At 42.0% G+C, this 23,175-nt stretch overlaps 3 protein-coding genes across 24 annotated transcripts in view; 1 reads left to right on the top strand and 2 right to left on the bottom strand.

Moving 5' to 3' along the window:
- The window catches only part of EPB42 (erythrocyte membrane protein band 4.2), a 22,819-nt gene extending 13,982 nt beyond the window's left edge, over positions 1 to 8,837 (top strand). For 5 of the 8 annotated variants that reach the window (XM_042989025.1, XM_042989027.1, XM_042989031.1 and 2 more), the window contains 4 exons: positions 365 to 664; positions 3,564 to 3,733; positions 5,762 to 5,895; positions 8,675 to 8,837. In XM_042989025.1, coding sequence (XP_042844959.1) covers positions 365 to 664; positions 3,564 to 3,733; positions 5,762 to 5,895; positions 8,675 to 8,837 — 767 coding nt within the window. Of the gene's footprint in view, positions 1 to 364; positions 665 to 3,563; positions 3,734 to 5,761; positions 5,896 to 6,817; positions 6,930 to 8,674 lie in introns of those variants that run through there. The other 3 variants (XM_042989030.1, XM_042989029.1, XM_042989032.1) reach the window with 3 other exon arrangements.
- The window catches only part of CCNDBP1 (cyclin D1 binding protein 1), a 70,291-nt gene extending 50,499 nt beyond the window's left edge, over positions 1 to 19,792 (bottom strand). For 4 of the 8 annotated variants that reach the window (XR_006218650.1, XR_006218649.1, XR_006218651.1 and 1 more), the window contains exons 1-11: positions 19,578 to 19,791; positions 19,342 to 19,401; positions 18,964 to 19,043; positions 15,547 to 15,628; positions 14,707 to 14,803; positions 14,454 to 14,527; positions 13,577 to 13,653; positions 12,977 to 13,257; positions 11,828 to 11,888; positions 10,568 to 10,614; positions 10,198 to 10,308 (exon numbers count right to left, since the gene is read on the bottom strand). Coding sequence is in view for 5 of the 8 variants with exons in the window: in XM_042989034.1 (XP_042844968.1) it covers positions 10,198 to 10,308; positions 10,568 to 10,614; positions 11,828 to 11,888; positions 12,977 to 13,257; positions 13,577 to 13,653; positions 14,454 to 14,527; positions 14,707 to 14,803; positions 15,547 to 15,628; positions 18,964 to 19,043; positions 19,342 to 19,401; positions 19,578 to 19,686 (1,079 nt within the window). In the remaining 3 variants the exon portion in view is untranslated. Of the gene's footprint in view, positions 1 to 1,794; positions 3,167 to 6,743; positions 7,211 to 8,483; positions 10,309 to 10,567; positions 10,615 to 11,827; positions 11,889 to 12,976; positions 13,258 to 13,576; positions 13,654 to 14,453; positions 14,528 to 14,706; positions 14,804 to 15,546; positions 15,629 to 18,963; positions 19,044 to 19,341; positions 19,402 to 19,577 lie in introns of those variants that run through there. The other 4 variants (XM_042989033.1, XM_042989035.1, XM_042989036.1 and 1 more) reach the window with 4 other exon arrangements.
- Positions 19,793 to 20,020: 228 nt separating this feature from the next.
- Positions 20,021 to 23,175, bottom strand: part of TMEM62 (transmembrane protein 62) — a 45,458-nt gene continuing 42,303 nt past the window's right edge. For all 8 annotated transcript variants that reach the window (XM_042989039.1, XM_042989045.1, XM_007081789.2 and 5 more), the window contains one exon: positions 20,021 to 20,835. In XM_042989039.1, the coding sequence (XP_042844973.1) occupies positions 20,509 to 20,835 (327 nt within the window). In that variant the 3' untranslated portion in view covers positions 20,021 to 20,508. The remainder of the gene's footprint in view (positions 20,836 to 23,175) is intronic.

Raw genomic sequence — 23,175 nt, forward strand, 5'->3', positions numbered from 1 at the left:
CAGGCTCCGTGCTGTCAGCCCAGACCCTGACACAGGGCTGAATCTCACAAACTGTGAGATCATGATCTGAACCAAAATCAAGAGGTAGATGCTTAACCAACCAAGCCACCCACGCACCCCTCAGGAGACATATCTAGAAAGAAGTTACAGCCTGTGTTTTCGGATTTTTATGGTTTTGGTCTCATGTTCGGACTTTTTTTTTTTTTTTTTTTTTTTAAGCTAAATGTGGTCTTAGAGGGTTGCAAAGCTCTTATGATTTTGGGATTTGAGTAGCATTGGGTAAATGAATCTTAATCCTGGACTTTTATTAGAAGAGTCTATACCCTCTGGATAAGAGGCCTGTTTTATTTCCTCCATTCTTCAGGATCTTCTCAAGAAAAAGAAGTGCTGGAAAGAGTCCAGAAAGAGAGAATGGAACATGAAAAGGACAGTGGCATCCATCCTCCCAGGCTCAAGACTGCTGAGCCTCTATACCTGTTCTTGGAAGCACCCAGCTCCCTATGCCTAGGAGGGAATGCCCAGTTCTCAGTGATCCTGGTTAACCCCACTGATGAGGAGAAGGCTGTGGAGCTGGCAATTGGGGTGCAGGCAATGTACTACAATGGCATCCTTGCTGCCAAGCTCTGGAAGAACAAGCTGTTCCTCACGCTTGGTGCCAACATGGGTAATTCTAAGGCCTTGCCAGACCTCCTCAACCCCCAGCTCCTACCCTGGGTAGGCAACAGCCATGGGGCACACCGGAAGTTCTGAAGAGGTGGCTTCTAGCCCCTGGTGTGCCCTCTGCCTGTCATTCAACACATATTTATTGAGCTTCACATAGAAAAAAGCACTCACAATTCCAACTGAAGTCAGATAAGTAAACAGACCATGACTGCAGTATAAGAAGTATTTGATGATGTAAACAGAGTACAATGGCAGGGGATCATGTCACCCAGGTTGGAGCAGGCTGCTCCCAGATACATCAGACTACACCGAGTCTGAAAGGATGAGTAGGAAGGGCAGCGACAGGCAGAAAAGTGAGTCACGAGTATTCAAGGCAGAAGGAACAACATGTACACAGGTTCTCCCTCCTCCCCCAAATTCCTACTTAATTGGTCTGGGATGGGGTCCAGGCAATGGTACTTTTTAAAAGCTCCCTATGTTACCCTGGACTAGAGTAGTTGTTCTTAAACCTTGCTGCATATATGAATCACCCAGGGAAATTGGATGCTCAGCCTGAACCCCAGACCAATTAAATCAGAAACCCCATGGTTTGACCCAAACATCAAAAACTGGTTAAATTCTTTGGGTGATTCCAATGGGCAGGCAAGAGACAATCAGTGGACTACAGCTTGTCTACATTATTGCAACAGTCTCCTAACCAGCCCACACAGCCCCCAGTTTCTCCACCATGTTTCCTTTTTGCGGGGTGCAGGGACTTGGATCATGCAGGGACTTGTATGTCATGCCAAGGAGTTTGAATTTTGTTCTCTAGGCAGTGGGGAGCTAGGAAAAATTGAACTAGAGGAGCAAATGTGATCAGAAATTCATTTTGGCAGAATGGAATGGAAAGGGTCATATTAGAATACTGGTTCTGAATCTTGGCTACATGTTGAATCACCTGGGGAACTCAAAAAAAATTTTTTTTAATGTTTATTTATTTTTGAGAGAGACAGAGGCAGAGTGCAAGCGGGGGGCGGGGGCAGAGAGAGGGAAACACAGAATTGGAAGCAGGCTCCAGCTCCCAGCTGTCAGCACAGAGCCCGACGTGGGGCTCAAACTCACGAACTATGAGATCATGACATGAGCCTAAGTTGGCCACTTAACCAACTGAGCCACCCAGGCACCCCTTACCTGGGGAACTTTAAAAATATTGCTGCCTGGGCCTCACCACCAGAGTCTGATATAATTGATTTGGTGTGCAGCTTGGCATTGGGATCATTTTATAAAGCTCTCTATATGACTCTAATGTGCATGTAATGTTGAGAAACACTGGATCAGAGGTTGGAAAGTTTTGTAATAACCAAGTCAAGGAATGAAGGAGAAACCAGAGTAGCAGCACTTCAAATGAAGACATATTAAGGAGGTGGGATAGATTTGGACTTGTGAATATGTATGGGGGGGTGGTTAGAGGGTTGCTTTCAGTTTGGATGAACCCCTAGAATAGGGAAAATGAGGAAGAATAAGTATGGGCCCATTGGGTTCGAAAGCCCATGAGACATCCAGAGATGGCCAGGAGACAGCTGGAAACCTAAACCTGGCATTCAAAATAAAGGCCTTGGTTTGAGACCAGATGAGGAATCCCAGCACAGAGGGGGGCTGCCAAGTCAGGGCATCGATGACCTCATGGGGGTAGAAGAAGGGGTGTGAGAAGAGAAGAGGGTGAAGGCAGGCAGCACCAGCATGTAGGGGGAAGGCAGGGAAGGAGCAGAAGGTGAATGGAGAAGTCAAAGACAGGAGGACCACCCAGCAGGGTCAGGAGAGTAGCCACAAAATGTCAAGACTGAAAAGTAGACACTGAGGGAGTGGTCTTACTGAGAAGTGATGGCAAAGGACAGCATCCTAGGGGTTAAACTGATTGAGAGTTGAGAAAGCAAGACACAGTGTGCCAGTCCTTCCTGGAAGAACAGACAGAAAAAGGAACAGGATGAGTGGTTGTCAGCCAGGGACACTGGGTAGAGAGAGGGTGGGTTTTTTTGTTTGTTTAAGATGAGAGAGCAGAATCTGCTTTCGTGCTGAGGAAAATAATCAACAGAGAGGGAAAGACTGAAGCCTCAGGAAAGATGGGTTAAAATTGGCGGTGCAACCCTTGGGGAAAGGAGGGGCAACTAGAATAACTGTAGCTTATTTTTGGCAAACATAGGGTTAAGTGTGCATTATGCATTATATCATTTATCCTCACAACAACCTTAAGAGGTAGCAACCAATGGTATCCCCACTTTACAGATGAGGAGACAAAGACAGAGAGCTTAAATAATTTGCCCGAAGTTACACAGCAGGCAATAGTGGGGTCAGGATGGGACACAGACCTCAAAAGTGGAGGTTCAACTTGGGGAGGGCGGACACTTCATCTTCCGGGTGGCAGCAGGGGTAGAGGTCTATGTCTACGGGGTTGGGAATGGGAACATGAGCTTGAGAAGATTCCTCAAGGATGAAGGATGGCTTCATTTTCTCTGCAAAAGGGAAACTGAAGAAACAGAATAGGGAGGAACTAAGTAAGCATATATTTAGCAACGACTGTGTGGTAGCATCTGAGATAAGCACTCAGTATCTCATTTAACACAAGCTATCCCACCAGGTAGGCATTCTTATCAGACAAGGCAACTGAGGCCAGAGAGCTTAACTCATTCTAGTTTACAGGAACCTTCCACAACCCTACTGAGGAGGTCTGCCAAGAGCGCTGGCGGAGGCAGTGATGGTGGTGGGAGTGGGGTCTTGAGTGAGTTCCAAGTTTGAAATTGCTGTGAGAAATGGGGCATCTTGCTGGCTTCAGTGCGATACTTTGCACTGTGTGTAACTATTCCTTCTTTCCAGGGCACATGCACTCATTCCTTTGCACTGACTCTGCCTGTCGTATGTTTCAGTTTATGAAACCACCACCAACAGCCTGTCCTTCTCCTGTTTTGAGCAAAGCCCACCAGAGAACAGCTTCCTCAGACTCACGGCCATAGCCACGGCAACGCAATCTGAGTCCAGCCTCAGCTGCTTTGCTCAGGAAGACATTGCCATTTGTAGACCACGCCTAGTCATTGAGGTAGGCACCAGTCTTTCCCCGAATTGCTATCCTTTGCTCTGTTTCAGAAGGAATCAAAGCCCCTCAAGCTTCAGGGCAAATGACTGTGCTGTAGGATTACCCGAAAAGGCTAGGTTGACAGATCTCTCTTAAAAGAGATAGTTTTTTACATATGCTATTAAGGTTTACATCTTCCAACTTTTTTTTGGTTAAAGATTTTTTTTTTTTTAACAGTCAATCATGGTCTTCATTTTTTTTCTTTTTTTTTTTAATTTGCATCCAAATTAGTTAGCATATAGTGCAAGTGATTTCAGTAGATTCCTTAGTGCCCTTTACCCATTTTAGCCCATCCCCCCTCTCACAACACCTCCAGTAACCCTCTCTTTGATCTCTATATCTAGAGTTTCTTATGTTTTGTCCCCCTCCCTGTTTTTATATTTTGTTTCCCTTCCCTTATGTTCATCTGTTTTGTCTCTTAAAGTCCTTATGAGTGAATTCATATGATTTTTGTCTTTCTCTAATTTCACTTAGCATAATACCCTCCAGTTCCATCCATGTAGTTGCAAATGACAAGATTTCATTCTTTTTGATCACCAAGTAATACTCTATTGTATATATACACACATTTTCTTTATCCATTCATCCATCGATGGACATTTGGACTCTTTCCATACTTAGGCTATTGATAGTGCTGCTATAAACATGGGGGTGCATGTGTCCCTTTGAAACAGCACACCTGTATCCAGTGGATAAATGCTTAGTAGTGCAACTGCTGGGTCGTAGGGTAGTTCTATTTTTAGCTTTCTGAGGAACCGCCATACTGTTTTCCAGAGTGGCTACACCAGCTTGCATTCCCAGGTTAAAGATTTTTATGAGGATCTCCCCAGTTGCTGCCTTCATAGTTAGAAGGATAATACCAGCCAATGTTTATTTAGTGCTTTATACATAGGCCAATGTATTTTCAACTTCTTTTAATACAAAATCCCTGTGAGGTGGAACTATTCCCATTATTCAGATGAGGAAACAGTCCTAGAGAGTATCATGCCCATGATCATAAAAATGGGATGTTTCAAAGGCTTATGGCTTTTGATTTAATCCTCTTTCCATGTCTACCCTGGCCAAAATTAATGCAATCTGGCCCCAGCCCTCAAGGAGGTTATATTATAATTAAGTAAAGGAGACATAATGTTTGGTCTTTTATGTAAGTGCTTAAATAGAGGTACAAAGTCACTATGGGATAAGTGAAGTAAGGGGATTAATTCCAGCTGGTTTGAGGAAGACTTAATGGAAAGAGATGGCATTTATGCTGGGCCTTGAAAAATAGGTAAGCTTCAGTGCAGAGGTGGAGGAAGGCCACTGCAGGCAGAAGACTCAACACAGAGGCCCAAAAGAAGGGAGCCTGAGGGGTGTGCTGGGATGGGAAAGTGCCCAGGGTGGCTGGGATGTCGTTTAGTTGAGGGAAGAACAGGTGAGGCTGGCGAAGGAGATTGGGGTCAGGCCACGAAGGGCTCTGAATGCCAACCAAAGATGAATTCTGAAGACAATGGGAAACCCCTCACCTTTTTTTCTTTACAATAATTTTTTTTAATGTTTATTTATTTTTGAGACAGAGAGATGGTGGGGGGGTGGCAAGGTAGGGGCAGAGAGGGAGACACAGAATCTGAAGCAGGCTCCAGGCTCTGAACCATCAGCACAAAGCCTGACATGGGGCTGGAACTCATGAACTGTGAGATCATGATGTGAGCCAAAGTCGGACGCTCAACCTACTGAGCCCCCCAGGTGCTCCTACCCCTCACCTTTCTAAGCGGAGGAGAGGCACCATCAGAGATGGCTACTCATGAATCAAGGGTAAGAATAAATGCAGGAAGACCAGATAGAGGGGTAAAGAAGTCAGCTGTGGAGTTTGGGAAGGAAGTTTGGAGTTTGGAGTCCGGAAGGCAGAGGCAGAAGAGTAACTGAAGAGAGTACAGGGAGGATGCCTAGGAGGGGAAGCAGTAACTGTGCCTCTGTGCTCTTGACATCTGCTTCAGGTTTTGCCTCTTCCTACAGATGCCAGAAACAACAGAGCAATATCAACTTCTTAAGGCTTCAGTCAGCGTCCATAACTTCCTAGATGTTCCCATGCAGGACTGTGTGATCTCCATTTTCGGAAGGGGGCTCATTTACAGAGAGAAGAGATACAGGTAAGAGACTACAAGCTTCTCATCCCGCTAAAACACCTCAACTAGTCAGAAAGACAGGGACCCAAAATTAATGACTGCCTTTTTGCCATGTCCATTGAGACAGAGGAAATACCTCTGCAAGTTGAACTAAAAGAATTAGGGCCTCTCTCATCCTGGGAGACAGGAGTGAGGGAGGCTACATGCCCCTTGGGCACCCACACGACCCTGATCGCTGCTCTGCAGTCAGGGAGGTTAGGCCTGAGTACTAGAGACTATCACAGGGAGGGTAGGCTGCCTCTTGGTGCAGCCAGTGAACTGCATTCTACTAATGACAATCATAATACAAAATTTTGTTTAAATATTCCTTTTTATTCCTGTTCCCACCAGCCCCTTTTGCATTCTTTTGTAAGTGTGTGTATCCTTTCATCAGAATGTGTAAAAAGTGTGCTATAAGACAGTATTTTTTTATTTTTAATCTTTATTTATTTTTGAGAGAGAGAGAGAGAGAGAGAGAGAGAGCGCGCGCGCGCGCACAGGCAGGGGAGGAACAGAAAGATAGGGAGACACAGAATCTGAAGCAGGCAGGCTCCAGGCTCTGAGCTGTCAGCACAGAGCCTGACACAGGGCTCAAACCCACGAACTGTGAGATCATGACCTGAGCCAAAGTCAGATGCTTAACTGACTGAGCCACCAAGGCGCCCCTATAAGACTGTATTTTTAACTTATGTACATTATATCTAATCTTATTTTTCACTCAGAACTGTTTCTGAGATTCATCTGCATATGTTGCATCCATTGCTTCTGCAACATAATGCTTCACTGTGTACATCCCAGACTTCCTACCACTCTCTTTCCACAGTGATAGGCACCCAGAGTGCCACCAACTCCCAAACACCACAAATACTATTGCAATGAACATCCTCGTGCATCTTCTTATTGCTAGGTCACAGAATATGACCTGGTTTGACTGGGTACTATCAGATTTATTTGCAGAATGACTGCAGAAGTCCACACTCCCTCCAGCAGTACATGAGTTTCTGAATTCCTACCATTCCTCCACTCTTGGCAACACCCTGCTTTCTCTTCTCTTCTGGGCTAATAGAAAGAAGGTAATATCTCTATCACCTCATTGTTTTAATTTGCAACTCTTCATATATTTATTAGCTTTTTCTGTTTCCTCCTCTGTAAAAGGTGTGTTCTCTTTGCCCACTTTTCTTTTGTGTTCCAGCTTTTTCTCCTTGTTGATTTGTAGGAGTTCTCTACATTAGTCCCTTGTTGGTTTCAGTATGTTGCAGGAATCTTCTTTCATTACCTCTTCTCACTGTGTCACTGTATCCTTTGTTGAAAACACAGTATACAATTTAGAGTTCACGATACTTACTCCTACCATCCCTGAAATTGCTGACAGTTGTCTGGTTATTGAGCGTGTGCCTCAGCCTTATGAAACTCAATGAATCACTCTTGCCAATAAGTTGAGAGGAGGGACTGCCAACATTCAACTACATTTTTGTGGTATCCCTGATCAACTGTGGAGAAAGCTCCTCACAGGGAATCTGCACTATGCCCTTAGTCACTGTAAGAAGGTCCACAGGAAGGCCAGGAGGTTCTTGATAGGGCTCCAAAGACCACCTGTTGTCATACTGACATCTTCTGTATATGTCCACTGTATTCTCACAGCACTTAGCAACACAAGGGTTCCAAAACCAAAGCTTTCCCAAACATACCCTGGGTAATACCAAGAGTGGGACCAGACTGAAGTCACAGGTGATAAAAGAAATAACAGGGGCGCCTGGGTGGCTCAGTCGGTTAAGCGGCCAACTTCGGCTCGGGTCATGATCTCGCGGTCCGTGAGTTCGAGCCCCACGTCGGGCTCTGTGCTGACAGCTCAGAGCCTGGAGCCTGTTTCGGATTCTGTGTCTCCCTCTCTCTGACCCTCCCCTGTTCATGCTCTGTCTCTCCCTGTCTCAAAAATAAATAAAACGTTAAAAAAAATTTTTTTTAAAAAGAAATAACAGATGCAGCTTGGAAGCCCTTAGAATAGGATGTTTCTCTTCTCAACCATGCAATTGTTCACCATAGGGAGGCTACTGTCTTGTATTCCCTTAAAACCTCCTCTGTTCGTTCCTTCCTTCCTTCCTTCCCTCCTTTCTCTTTCTTTTTCTTGAAATTTATTGTCAAATTGGTTTCCATACAACACCCAGTGCTCATCCCAAAAGGTGCCCTCCTCAATACCCATCACCCACCGTCCCCTCCCTCCCACCCCCCATCAACCCTCAGTTTGTTCTCAGTTTTTAACAGTCTCTTATGCTTTGGCTCTCTCCCACTCTAACCTCTTTTTTTTTTTCCTTCCCCTCCCCCATGGGTTTCTGTTAAGTTTCTCAGGATCCACATAAGAGTGAAAACACATGGTATCTGTCTTTCTCTGTATGGCTTATTTCACTTAGCATCACACTCTCCAGTTCCATCCACGTTGCTACAAAGGGCCATATTTCATTCTTTCTCATTGCCACGTAGTATTCCATTGTGTATATAAACCACAATTTCTTTATCCATTCATCAGTTGATGGACATTTAGGCTCTTTCCATAATTTGGCTATTGTTGAGAGTGCTGCTATAAACATTGGGGTACAAGTGCCCCTATGCATCAGTGCTCCTGTATCCCTTGAAAACCTCTTCTGTTTCAACAGCAGGTACTTAAATGTTTATTTCTTCACAGTTCACCTCTTTAAGTAGGGAAAGAGTCACAGGGGCCAGCAAAGCAATGGGAAAGAACTATCACCTGCCTTTTCCTTTATTTCAGATTAGCTTCAGTGCTGCCCAGAAAGACCTTGTACACCCAATTCCAGTTCACACCGACACAGGTGGGGCCCCAGAGGCTCACTGTGGAAATGGACTGTGATATGTTCCAGAACCAAACCAACTACAGAAATATCACTGTGAAAGCCCCTGAACTTCCCGCTTAAACTTCCATTAAGTATCCCATGATTAAAGTCTGATGCTGATAACATGAACTTGGCCCACTGGAGAAATATGAAAACTATTAACTATATAGAGAATAAGTACTGGAAGAAAAAATAAAAGAAGTGGACTCCTTTTGTACAAAGTTGTAATTTTTTTTTGTTTACATTGTTTCATTGCTTTGACACTCTCAGTGTGATTTTAGCTCCTTCTGTTCACAACTCTTATTAAACTTATAGAATGGCACTTCATAAAAGTAAATTAAAACTCATTTGACATAAGGAATTTCAACCCAAGTACACACTCATGGCTCAGAAGAATGCCTGCTGTTGCTGATTATACCTAAAAAGACCGCGGGGACATCAGAAGGGCAGACGGGGTAAGTTACATCTATGTAAGGCAAAGAACTGGCATTAGAGGTTGTGGAGACCTATAGCACATGCACAAGGCCCAAGTCAGGTCACCAGAATACACATCACTACAGGCGATGTACACCTTGCTTCCCAGTATGTGATCGTCCAGACCAATGCAAAAATATAATGAAGGTTGTGCAAAAGGACTAACTGAAAGCCCCTTAAAATTATATAAACTCTCTTATACGTTTAAAAATTTTTGATTTATAAAAATTTTGTATTTACATTTGGAGACACATGTAACATATAACCAAACAATAATACAAGTATTTATAAGAAAACTAAATCTGTTCAATAAAGTGGACAAACCTAACAAATGAGCTCAATACCAAAAAATAATTTTGGAGACTGGGATGGAATAATATTCAGAAGGACTTAATGATAAGAATAATAATATTATATAACACACTGAAGTACTCACAGGGGCTTTGAAGTCATCTTCTCTAAAGAAGTAAAGTCAAGCGTTTTTGTTCTAAGTACAGTTCTGATCAGAATCAGACCGTTAGACCTATAAACCCAAATGAAAGTGATGTGCTAGTCTCAACCCACTGTATTTCTGACAGAAAGAAACTTTGAAAGGTTACTTATTGAATTACCAGCAGGTCAACATTTTATTAAGCCCATCAATAGGTTTAACAATGAATTAACACACTTTATTGCAAATAGGGAATAAGGCAGCTTCTGCAGGAATCTCTGAAACACGATTCAGAAATGCAAACTCATGCAATTATCTTTTGTATCTAGCACAGAAAAATATATCAGACTTATGTAGTATATAAATAACTGCCAGTCTGGCCTAACCAACAATCTTTGGTAGTAGCGTCTCTTGACAAGGATGGATAGGAACTCCATTTTGATCCAGAAAGCATTCTAGCCCCATTTTAAAAGCAGACATCAGAGGCTACCTGTGATATAAGGAGAATGGAGAGTGCAAATGAGCCTGAAAACTCACAGTTCAAGTTCATTCTGAGTGAGTTCCTTGATTCTGTTCATGCAATGATCAACGGCATTAACGAGTAAAGGGATCCAACTATCTTCTGGCTGTGGGGTCACATGACTCGCTCTGAAAATGGAATGGGGAGAAAGAGAAGTTAAATTTATACTGTCAAGGGAAAACCTACCCACAAAAGGAGCACAGACGAAACTATAGTAAGAGAAGGCAAGTTTCTTTGTAGAAACTTAGATGCTCCACAACTCACGTGGAAAGAAAACATCACACCCACGTTCTTCTACTTCTTCTTAAAATGGGGCTTTGGGAGCTGAGAATGATTGGATAGGTTTATTCTCAAAAAAGCTATTTGGGGAGAAGTCCTCATACTCACTTAGTAATTTCAAGTGCCTTCTTTAAGACAGATACAAGTTTTGCAGACTAGAAAAGAAACAGAGAAGTTACTCACCCTGAGTCCTACTATAAAAAGGAAAGGAAAGCCAAGATATATTAAGACTCAAGTAATAAAAAAACAGAAAAAAAAAAAAAAAACTTGAAGGAAAGTGCAAAAACAAAAATTCTGGTTACATTACGGTGGTAGAATTATAGGATTCTTTTCTATTTAGCAAAATCTTATTAGTATTGCTACTTTAACATTTTATAAATTTTAAAAATTTGTTAATACTTTTAAATTTTTAAAAAATGAAAAAAGTAAGAATATAACCTGAATTTGTCCCAATTGCTGATAGCTTTGAATATATAGCAGGAACAGCTGAAGTTCCTTTTTAAAAAAATTCTATGTACAGAATTTTAAGCATACCGGTAACAAGGTAACATGAGGATATATATATGCCACCAATATATAGTACATCTTTTAATTTTTTTTTTATTTGGAGTAATTGACAAGACATATTGCTAATGATGTTTATTTCTTGGGAAGTCAATTTATAAAAGTGAATGTGAAAAAAGAAGTTAATGCCCAAAAGGATCCTATTCTACTTTAAGGTATATGCACACTGTGAAGATACATTTGATGAATTTAATTTCCACTATCTAATTTATCAAATATTTTTAGGATTGAAAATTCTGAATATAAGATATAAGCCATTTGGTAGTTTTACTTCTTTTTCCAGTAACTGTAGAGATAATCTGAGTCTCTAAAAATAATAGAATTCTCTCTAGCACAGGACTCAGGACATGAAAGAATACAATAAAATCAGATTTTTATAAAGAGCTTGACCTTTTGTAGTTAAATCACCCAATGTGTTTATATTAGAACAGAGTATGTTTCTGGAACACTTGGTTTTGCCTACACCAGAAATCAGGCATTTACAACTTCAGGTTGAGAAGATACTAAAGTACTGTGGTAAATCAAACTTTCTTTTTCAAAGTAGCATTTTCTAAGGTCTTTGGGTTTTTCTAAGTGACTGCCCAAGAGGTTATGGAAGAGAGTAGTACCAGAACTCATGGCTATTAGAATTCAACTTCAATAAATATTTATCAGGCAGAAATACATGTAAGAACTGTGACATTATTGTTGTACTGGCATCCTAGTGTAACAAATAAATATGTTTCCTATAGCTTAAAGGAAATATTAGTAATTAGGGAAATTCTACATTTAGGTCAGTAGCTATTCCCTCAAGTTGGTACTTACATTGATTCGCACAGTCAAGTGGCACATAGGTGGGTATATACTCAGAGCTAAATCATCCACACTAAGGACAGAAAGCAAAAATAACCATTAACAAAAAAAGGAACAAAGCTGAACTGGGTGGTTTTCAGTACACAATTAAGGCATGAGAGAATGTGAGAAATGTCCCATAAATGCCTATTAATTCCTTAAATTGAGCAACCAGAATCAATTCAACTGATATGTACTAAATATCTACTTACCCCATTTCCCTAGGAATCTGGGGGGAAAAACTCCCTTGGCCTATATGATAGGACATGATTAATTCAGTTAAAAATGGGAGGATGTGAAACCATCAATTTAATAACTGTGGAGTTCATCCATGGATGTCACTCAAGTGGGCATGACTTTACCCAAGTGATGCAATTTAGTACCACTAATAATGGGACAAACTAACATTATGCACCTGCCCAATATGATACAATGAGAAGCACAAAATACTCAAATATGTGATCGCCTTGCCAAAAAAATACTTAACTTGAATATAATCTATAATCCTTGCCAAAAAAATATTTAACTTGAATATAATCTATAATCATACAAAAGACAATCACATGAATCCAGATTTTTGGATATTCTGTGAGACAACTGACCTAGATTCTTGGATAGGAACTGTTATAGTTGCAAGAGACTACAACCAAACCAGACTACTGCAAGAGATGACAACCAAATGCACTGTGACACTATGACAGACCCCTTGATAAAAAAAAAAAAAAGGCTTTAAAATACATTTTAGAGACAAATGGGGACATTTGAATAGTAACTATTTTCTATTCAACGTTATATTTCGCAGATATAATAATAATGTCTGTTCTTAGAGATACGTGCTGAAGTATTTAGGGGTGAAATGTCACTGATGTCTGCAACTTACTCTCAAATGGTTCAGGAGAAAAATGGCACATCTAATCCATTGAGAAATAAACCAATATTGAAAAAAATGTGAGCAGGTGAACATAGATGAAGGATACATGGATGTTCAATGCAATACTTTTATCAACTTTCCTGTAGGTCGAAAATGTTCAAAATAAAAAACTGGGGGAAAAGCTTAAGGTGACAACACAAGCTGAGGTCACATGCTGCTGCTCACATGTTTCAAGTGGGGATTCCACTTACCTAGGGCTGATCTCGTCAGAGATATCCACAATGTCGTCCAGTTGGGCCACCTGATCCTTCTTCCCATTCTCTGCCACTGAGATCCGGATTTTCTTCAGGCAGGCTTTTGATGCTCTCACCAGTGCAAGGCATGGGATTATGAGCTCTTGATCCTCCTCTGACCAATATAAGTCCCGATTGTTTGGATACCCCAACCCATCATCCTCTTCATCACCGTGGTTATCAGAGTTGTCCTCAGTGTCATTCAGGAGGCCACAGTATGGGTCACATTCTTCCACGGCCTAAGACATGCCATGATATATTTGAATGCCAAAAAAACCCCAAAAAACAAAAAACCAAGGCTTTTACACTTTCAGCATCATGTCTGAGTTATCCCCAAACCTCAGCCAGCTACTTCACTAATGGCTACAGAGTTCAAGCACCCTGTTCTCACTCCCCTTGCCCAGCAGTAGACAGAGGGGAGTGGTACTAAATCACACACTGGTGTGGGCAGGAGATGGGAGTTGAAAGCCAGGAGTGAAGATGGGACTTATTGAGTTAATGCTCAGGACATTTCCTTTCTTTATAGTATCATCTATGATCATGGAGTTGTCCCCTCACCTGCTCCATTTCCTCATGTGCATCCTTCACAAAATCCACATTCTTCGTCAGCATTGAAAGGGCTGCAGCTTTGTTATCTACGAGTGAAAAATCAGAAGCACTAGAATTAGAGGAGAAACCCAACAATTCTGTGAAGTCTGCAAATGGCAACCAATGGTGTTCCCATTTGTGAAGAGTGCCAAGGATAGTCAACAAGAGCAGTGGTTTAATAAAATTTTTCTCATATTCATCCTCTGGGTAACCAGAGGAGTTAAAAAGCTTTTCATCATTCACCACTAGAAGAAATAAAATGGTAACATGATGTTCCTCTTCATGGTCCTCTTGACAAACACTGCTTTTGGCCCAGCTGGCACTACCTCATAGGGGCTTCAGTGTGTCCCATAATAATGCTCCTGGGGCAGGACCAGGAGAACAAATCACATTTGTTCAACAAGACACGGCCACAGAAAGAGGGCTAAAAATGTATGAGAACTAGGTCGCCTGGGTGGTTTAGTTGGTTAAGTGTCTGGCTTTAGCTCAGGTCATGATCTCATGGTTTGTGGGTTTGAGCCCCATGTCAGGCTCTGTGCTGACAGCTCAGAACCTGGAGCCTGCTTCAGATTTTGTGTCTCCGTATCTCTCTGCTCCTTCCCTGCTCACACTGTCTCTTTTTGTCACAAAAATAAATAAACATTAAAAAAAAATTTTTTTAAGTATAAGAGCTAAAAAGACTGTCAAAAAATGTTAATACCTATTTTTTGATGTTACTGATAAACTATATGCATTCCACTAAGTTGTAAGTTAAAATATACACATGCTACAAAACTACAAACTAGATATGAGAGAGCTATCTGCTTTGGCCAGCAGAGTCAACAGCCCATTTCCCACTCTCACCCACCTCTTGGTATCTGAGGAACCTGCTGGCATGCAGTCCAGACACTGTTGTAGGAAATAAGGTCATTGTTCTCTGAGCTGGGGAAAGGAATCAATAAGGATATATGAATAACCAATGTTCCTCTCTCCTAAAAAAGAATGATCTTGCTCGACATCATTCTCAGCTATTAGTAACTTTGCTGTTGAAATGAGTTTTTTTTCCGCTCCCTGAAGCAAGGAACCCCATTAACTGATAAACCCAATTGTAGCATCACTACCTCTGAGTTGGAGTCATGAAAAGCACATCCATAAGTTGAGCCATGCCATCTACGATGTCCAGAGTGGTGCTTCGTACCAGCTTTCTCAGAGTGATTCCTGTAGCCAAACCCAAAGACTAAGCAGCCTGGTCTCCTTTCTGGAAGTCACCATCTGCTTTCTTGAGAGTTTAAGCCCTTCAGAACTTAAAGTAATGTGAGTACCAACACAAAACTCAGGTCTTATGTATTTCCCCATGTCTTTTTCTTGCTCCTCCCACCATTTCTGAGTAGTGCTCTCCAAAAGAGATCTGGAACAAAATACTTCCATGACAGCATGTATCCATTCGTTAAGGTCAATGGTCCCTTGGCAACTGTGGCTGAAACACTTGAAGTTTAAACTATCTCTGAGTAACCCTAAAGAGCCATGAGACATGCATTCATTTATAATTTTGGCATGGTTATAATCAAGGCATTACCCTACAGGCAGGGCTGGAGGTCACTTAACTTGTAAAGGAGCTCAGAAACAGTGTGTGATGTCATATGGGTGGAGGAGACCAGGGAGGCCCCTATAGATCCAGCATCTATAGTGGTTATAATGGGTTAGAGGGGGAGGAGCCAGTGAAAACTAAAAACCTTTGAGTCAGGCAAAGCAGGGAAGATGGTAACACAGCATCCATATCTTAGCATAAAGCATTATTTATGGAGGTCACTGATATTATATTATCTTTGAGGGCATTTTACGTGAGCAAGTTACACTACATGCTCAAATTGAAGAAAAGGTAATAGTCTCAGGACAGAAGCTGTCATATTAGCAAAGATCTGATCTATAAATCAAACATTTATGTGTATACAGTGGCTTACCCTGATTCTTGGGAAGTGAATAATATACTGCAATCATTGCCTTGATGGCAGCACGGACTTGTTCACAGAACCTCTGTGTTTCCTATGAGGCAATGGATCAATTTCAGAATGAAAAAAAAAGAAATGGATTAGATTCATCAGTCCATTTGCTGTAGAAGAGAGCAGACATCTGTACAGCATCATCTATAAACATTTTCTATAGTCCTATTCTGAGTTAGGAATTGAACTATTCTCAGCACATAGCAGAGAGGAATTAGCTGGCCCCGTGACTGAGCTGACAACTCAATAAAACATTAAGGAACATCAGGAAAAACTTATTCCTAATATTTTACATCCCAAGATACTCATGATCTGCTGTGAAGTATTCACCATATCTTAGACCAGGAGTTGGCAACTATGGCCCACGGGCCAAATTAGGCCCACTGACAGTTTTTAGAAATAAAGTGTTACTGGCACACAGCCACACTCATTTACATATTATCTATAACTGTGTTCACATTACAAGGGCAGAGTTAGGTAGCTGGCCTGCAAAGCCTAAAATATTTACTGTTTGGCTTTTTACAGAAAAATCTGCCAATCCTATCTTAGACCATTAACCAGGTGTCTGATCTCTCGCTCTCTCACACACACACCTAAAAGAAATTAGCATGGACTCTACAAGGTTGACTATTTTCCTTCTAAGCAGTCACTGGCTTTCTCCTGTCTTCCTTGTCCTCATTTTTCCGCTATATTCTAAGCCAGTGCTACATAAAATGTGGTCCACTGATTGGGGCCAGTCCATGAATTGTTATCAGTCTGGGATGGTGGGTAAGTACAATGTGTGAGAATAAGTGTTTAAAGCTTTATATTCATCCTCTGGGTAACCAGAGGCAATTGACATTGCTTCAACATCCAAACACATAAAAAACAAAGCCATACTTCTGTAGGACTAACATGTTAAGATCCTAAGGAAGCAATCATGATTCAAACACACATAATTCAAACAAAACCAAATTCTAACTTTTTTTTTTTTTGTAAATTTTTTTTTAATGTTTATTTACTTTTGAGACAGAGAGAGACAGAGCATGAACGGGGAGGGTCAGAGAGAGAGAGGGAGACACAGAATCTGAAACAGGCTCCAGGCTCTGAGCTGTCAGCACAGGGCCTGACGCGGAGCTCGAACTCACGAGCTGTGAGATCATGACCTGAGCTGCAGTCGGACGCTTAAGCGACTGAGCCATCCAGGTGCCCCCAAATTCTAACTTTTTAACTGTAAGTGAAACCAATGTCGGAGGCATGTACAGAAAAATAGTTCATGCTGCCTCCTCATGGTATCCTATCAACTGTGAATATTAGCAGCGAATCCCAAATATATTTGAAAGAAAAGAGACAACAGGTAAGGTAATAGTCATACTCCCCTTGAAATAAATACTGACTTCCTTGCACAAATCTTTTAAAATGCTCTCAAATAATTCATTTCTTATTTTCTCATCATAGATCTCTAGGGTATTTAGGGGGAGAGTTTATCATTGTAGGTGCAGCAAAGGAATATTTTTTCATTTCGAAACATCTGGATATATAGACTGAGAAAGAAAATGAAACTATTATGAAAAACAAATAAGGTAATGAATATGCCATTTTAAAATAACCTGATTCCCAAATTAAGTATACCTCATTCTAGAAAAACTGGCAATAAAGCACACCTGGTTATAACACCATGTTTATTTTCCTCAGTTTTATAATAAGGGGTTATTTATTTATTTTTTTCTTTTTTTATATGAAATTTATTGTCAAATTGGTTTCCATACAACACCCAGTGCTCATCCCAACAGGTGCCCTCCTCAATAGCCATCACCCACCCTCCCCTCTCTCCCACCCCCCATCAACCCTCAGTTTGTTCTCAGTTTTTAAGAGTCTCTTATGGTTTTGCTCCCTCCCTCTCTAACTTTTTTTCCTGCCCCTCACCCATGGTTTTCTGTTAAGTTTCTCAGGATCCACATAAGAGTGAAAACATGTGGTATCTGTCTTTCTCTGTATGACTTATTTCACTTAGCATAACACTCTCCAGTTCCATCCACGTTGCTACAAAAGGCCAGATTTCATTCTTTCTCATTGCCAAGTAGTATTCTAATGTGTATATAAACCACAATTTCTTTTTCTTTTTTTTTTCAATATATGAAATTTATTGTCAAATTGGTTTCCATAATAAGGGGTTATTTAAAAATGCATAAATTCTTGCTCCAGAAATTCCACTTCTGGGATTTTTTTTTTTTTTTTTTGCTGATATACATGCATACACAAAGACTGTATTAGGCAATTTACCACAGCATTGTTTATAATAGTTACAAGTCTAAGCTGGAAACAGCTTAGATGTTCACATAAAGTACCAGTTAAATAAATTATGGTTATAACAACTCTACTGAATACTATGCAGCATTACAAAGAACTGAGCAACTTTATATGTGCTGCTAAGAATCAATTTGAAGGGCAACTGGGTAGCTCAGTCGGTTAAGCGTCCAACTTCCGATCACGGCATGATCTCACGCTTTGTGAGTTTGAGCCTGCATCAGACTCTGTGCTGATAGCCCAGGGTCTGGAGCTTGCTTTGGAGTCTGTGTTTCTCTCTTTCTTTCTGCCCCTCCCCTGGTTGTGCTCTCTCTCTCTCTCTCTCTCTCAAAAATCAATAAATAAACATTAAAAAAAATCAATTTGCAGGCCATGTTAATTTTTTTTAAAGGAAGGTCCAGAAAAGTGTGTATGGTATCCTAACATTTGTGTAAAAAGAAGCAGGCATATACATGTAAGTGTGTACATGCATCAAACACATATGGAACAATACAAAAGGAACCGGGGAGGGGGGATATAAACTTTTCAGCACACTTAACTTTGACATCTTCTGAATTTATACTGTTAATATGTTACTGATTAAATATAAAAAGTAATTCAATATAAAAAGAGTATTGTGTAGTATAACAGAAAAGGTGTAGTTTAGACATCAGATAGACCCTAATTTAAATCCTAGCTCCACTGCTTATTTACCTGAGCCTATAAGCCTGCTTACTCAGCTGTCAGATGGGAATCATGGATGTGAAAACACCTAGCAAACAGCAAGTGCTTAAAAAATAAATAAATAAATAAATAAATAAATAAATAAATAAATAAAATATATATATATATATATATATATATATCAGAAAGGAAATAACCAGGATGAACTTCGCATTGAACCAATACCTATTTAGAAGATCTGCCTAGTCCAGGTAAGGAAGGCACTTGGCAATTTGGTCTTCACAAGAATCCTGTGAGGTGAGAACTGCCATCTTATTTAACAGGTGTGGAAAATAAATCCCCTGGCTTGAGTGGAAAAGGTGGAAAGAAAATGATTGGATTCCTAATGAATAACGAGGCAGCACAAAAATTCCAAAAAGTAAAGCCCACCTGTGGAGAGGGCAGTGGAAGATGAGAGAAGACTTCGGTCAGAGTCGTAGCTTCCCTTGACACGTTCACAGCTGCCTCATCTGTGGGATGACAGAGGAGGCTGGAGCCAACATGTTAGTGCCAAAAAGATAAGCCTGCAGCTGCAGCTGCAGCAGGGACTTTGCGGATGATGCGTTTCCTCTCAACCCTTATCGGCTGAGAAGCCTCAAAAACACCTCCCCAAATCTATGTTTTATATTCCAACTTCCTAAGTGCTCAGGATGAGGAAGGTGAGGTATCCCCACCGAGAGGATGCGGCAGGGCAAAAGCGGGAGGGAAAAAGGGCTAGGACACAGGAAGGGATGAAAAATGCAAGTCCCCAACAGGAGAGGCACTCACTGAGTCTCCTCCAAAACGTCTCAGGATTAAACTCCTTGGTGGTCTCCAGGGCTTCGCCGACTAGTGGGTGTGGCACGCGGGCCAGGCGAGGGGCAAAAGGAAGAGCAGAGATAAGCAAGGCCACTCCCGGCCCCCACCTTCTCCGCCCGTGTCCCCGCCCCCGCCGGCGCCACAGTCGGCCTGTTCCCTAACCAAGCCCGCCCCTGCCGTCGCCCGTCCCAACGGCATCAGCTCACCCCGCACTCCAGGTATCAGCAGCCGCAGCTCCTCTGCCAAGTGCCGGATCTGCTCCAAAGGCGGAGCTAGGGTGGGGACCGCCGCTGTAGGCGCCGCTGCGTTCGCCATCTCAGAAGATTGCCTGGAACTTCCAAACAAAGGCGGCCACCGAAGCTGCCGAGCCGCTCTGCTTGTGGGCGTTCTACTTCCGGGAGTCACGGACCCGGGTTCGTTTCCGGCAACAACAACCCACCCCGCCCCAGAGGCTGGGTCACACCTGTGCTCCTCCCCCAAGGCCCGGCCACGCCTCCTCCCGCCCAGAGGCCGGGCCCCCCCCCCCCCCCCCCCCCCCCCCCCCCCCCCCCCACACACACACACACACACACACACACACAACTCAGTCAGAGTTCTTACCCATCATTCATTTATTTGATTAGATTGAAAAAAAAAAAAAAAAAAAGAAAAAACCACCTAAAGAAGCAGAGAGCCCATAACCTCGAGGGAAAAGAAGACTGGGAGCTAGTACCTCAAGGGTAGTCAGGGTAGGGCCCAAGTTCACACTGGTTCCCTGCCCCTAAAGTGGCACCCTTCACAGCTGCGGAGTTCCACACACTGTGCTAGGTACTTTACGTGAAGTAACCGTAAAAAATACAGTGGGCTTCTGATACAACCATTCACACACCCAGCCCCTGCCCTGTGGATCTCCTGATTAGGACTTTCTCTTCACAAAAGTAAATCAACTCTTTGCCTTCTTGGAGAAGGAAGGAATCATGGCATTATTTAGAGATTTTTCTGCAGTCCATTCTGCAGGAATCAGTAGTGGGTAATCCTCCCCAACTCCCAGGTGTCCAAGGTGCAGCAGCTCCCTGAAGCCTGCCCACCAACACTGGCCTTCCACCTGCTGCTGGGCCAGGGGCCTGGGCTACAGAGGCAGATGGTGAGGCATGGCCTTTAGGAGCTTAAGTGGCTTTTTAACTGCGCTATGAAGGTTCCAAGCTTGGTAGAGTTCAGTGTCCACACACAACGAATGATAACAGGTGTCAACAGTGTCAACCAGGTCCGCAAAGGGGAGAAGAAAAAAGCTAGAGTGCCATATGTCATATGAAGAAAATAGCAGGAATAAATCTGCCAGATGTACAGCAGTAACATAAGTAGGTGAACAGGTATAACCTTCAAGTATTTGCCTTGACGGAGATGGGACCGAAAGTTGTGACCAAAGCACCGCTGCAACAAGCTCCAACACAGGTAAACCATCAAGGGGATGTTAAAAAATGCCAGCTGGAAAGAGAAGCAGAACAGGGTATTATCTTATTAGCAAGACCTTAGGGGGCCAGGTCTCATTAACACATTATTGGTGGCTCCTAACAATATGTTGCTCTCTTTCTTGGGGGTTGATTCTCTGATTGTTTATGCTTCAATCACAGTTGCTTATAACACTCAGCAAGAGGTGACTTATAGTTAGTTGTATATTTGCCTGTATCCTTTTGTTCATCTTAAAAGTAGGTATCATTTATGTTGAAGCCCTCAGTAATGTTTAAGCTGGAAATGAACTGAGTATATGTACATACATACACACACTCCTTTTTAGCAGAGTGAGGGGGGACGTAGGCATCACTATTTTTTTTAATCTCTTATTTTATTATTCTTTAAAAAAATTTTTTTTTTACATTTATTTTTGAGAGAGTGAGACAAAGTGAGAGTGGGGGGAGGGGCAGAGAGCGGGAGACAGAATCCGAAGCAGGCTCCAGGCTGTGAGCTGTCGGCACAGAGCCTGACGTGAGGCTCAAACCCACAAACCATGAGATCATGACCTGAGCCTAAGTCGGACACTTAACAGACTGAGCCACCCAGGAGCCCTATTCTTTTTTTTTTTTTTTTAAAGTAAACTCTACACCACACATGGTGCTCAAACTCATGACCCCAAGATCAAGAGTTGCATGCTCCACCACCTGAGCCAGTCAGGTTCCCCCATTATCTCTGTATTTTAAAAGTTTATTTATTTATTTGGGGTGGGGGGGGGAGGAGAAGAGGGGATGAGTGGGGAGGGGGAAAGAGCAAGGGAGCGAAAGAATCCCAGGCAGGCTCTGTGCTGTCAGCTCAGAGCCCAACACGGATCTCAATCTCATGAACAGTGAGATCATGACCTGAGCTGAAATCAAGAGTTGGATGCTTAAGCAACTGAGCCACCCAGGCGCCCCATGTATTTTTAATTGAAGTAGCATGCTGAATACTGGAATGCGAATCAGAAGATTTAAGTTATAATTCAAATTTAGCTGCCGTGTGATTCATTCATTCATTCACCAAATAATTACTGTGCTCCCAATACATGGCAGGCACTGTGATAGGCTCTAGGCTGAGGACACAGTGGTGAACAACTTAGAAAGGATGCATCATAGAGCTTACACTCTAACAGAGAGAGAGAGAGAGAGAGAGAGAGAGAGAGACCGAGACCAAAAAAATAATCATTATAGATTGTGATAAATTCAATGAAGGAAATAACTGGGTCACAAGAGGGTAACTGAGAGATGGGTTTGCTGAGGCCTGAAGAACAGGAATGACTCAGGGGAATGAAGTGCATTCCAGGCAGAAGACACAAATGTAAACCCCTGAGGTGGGAGAGGTCTTAGCCTATTTAAGGCCCACGAACATGGAACATGATGAGTGGGATGGAAATTAGGGCAGTCAGCGGGACCAAGATCATGTCACGACTCGGCTTAAAGGTCTTTAAGCTCAGGAGTGAGCTGATTAAGCTTTTGAAAGGACAACAGTGGACACTGTGTGGCAAACTGACAGTAGGGAGGCAAAAGCAGCAGTGGGAAGACTAGCCTGAGGGTCACTGCAGTAGCCCAGACAAGAAATAATTATGAGTTAGACTAATGTGGTGGTAACAGACATGGAAAGAATTGATGGATTCAAGATATGCATTGGAGGGAGATCAAACAAGGGATTACTTGCTAATGAATTAATACAGCATATTACAAGGAAAGGGAAAAATTAAGGATACATTCTAGAAAAACTAGGTAAATGGTGGAGCCATTTATTGAAATTGGAAAGAAATGAGGGAGGAACAGGTTTGGGGTAGAAACTAAAGTTCCTATTAGACATGTAATATTGAGGATGGCTGCTAGAGATTTAAGGAAAGATGTGAAATGACAGTTGGATATATAGGCACCTGAAGTGCAGAGAACAAGTCAAGGGTAGGGATAACAGGTTTGGGAGCCACAGGCCTAGATGATACATAAAATCCAGTATTAGTGTACTATTTATTAAAATATGAATATAAACACCACCTTTTAGTAAGGCTCAGGTTTTACTTGTTGTAAGAGTACTCCTGAGAGACAGCCTCCTTATGTATTTATGTAATAATACATAAAAGAGAACTGAACCAGACTCGGGACCTATGCACACATAAAATGCTGCTATACCAGCAGCACTTTCAACAATAGCCAAATTATGGAAAGAGCCTAAATGTCCATCAACTGATAAATGGATAAAGAAGGTGTGGTTTATATATACTATGGAATACTACTTGGCAACGAGAAAGAATGAAATGTGGCCATTTGCAGCAACGTGGATGGAACTGGAGGGTATTATGCTAAGTGAAATAAGTCAGTCAGA

This window comes from Panthera tigris, chromosome B3 (assembly GCF_018350195.1).
Source record: "Panthera tigris isolate Pti1 chromosome B3, P.tigris_Pti1_mat1.1, whole genome shotgun sequence".
Taxonomy (NCBI): Eukaryota; Metazoa; Chordata; class Mammalia; order Carnivora; family Felidae; genus Panthera; species Panthera tigris.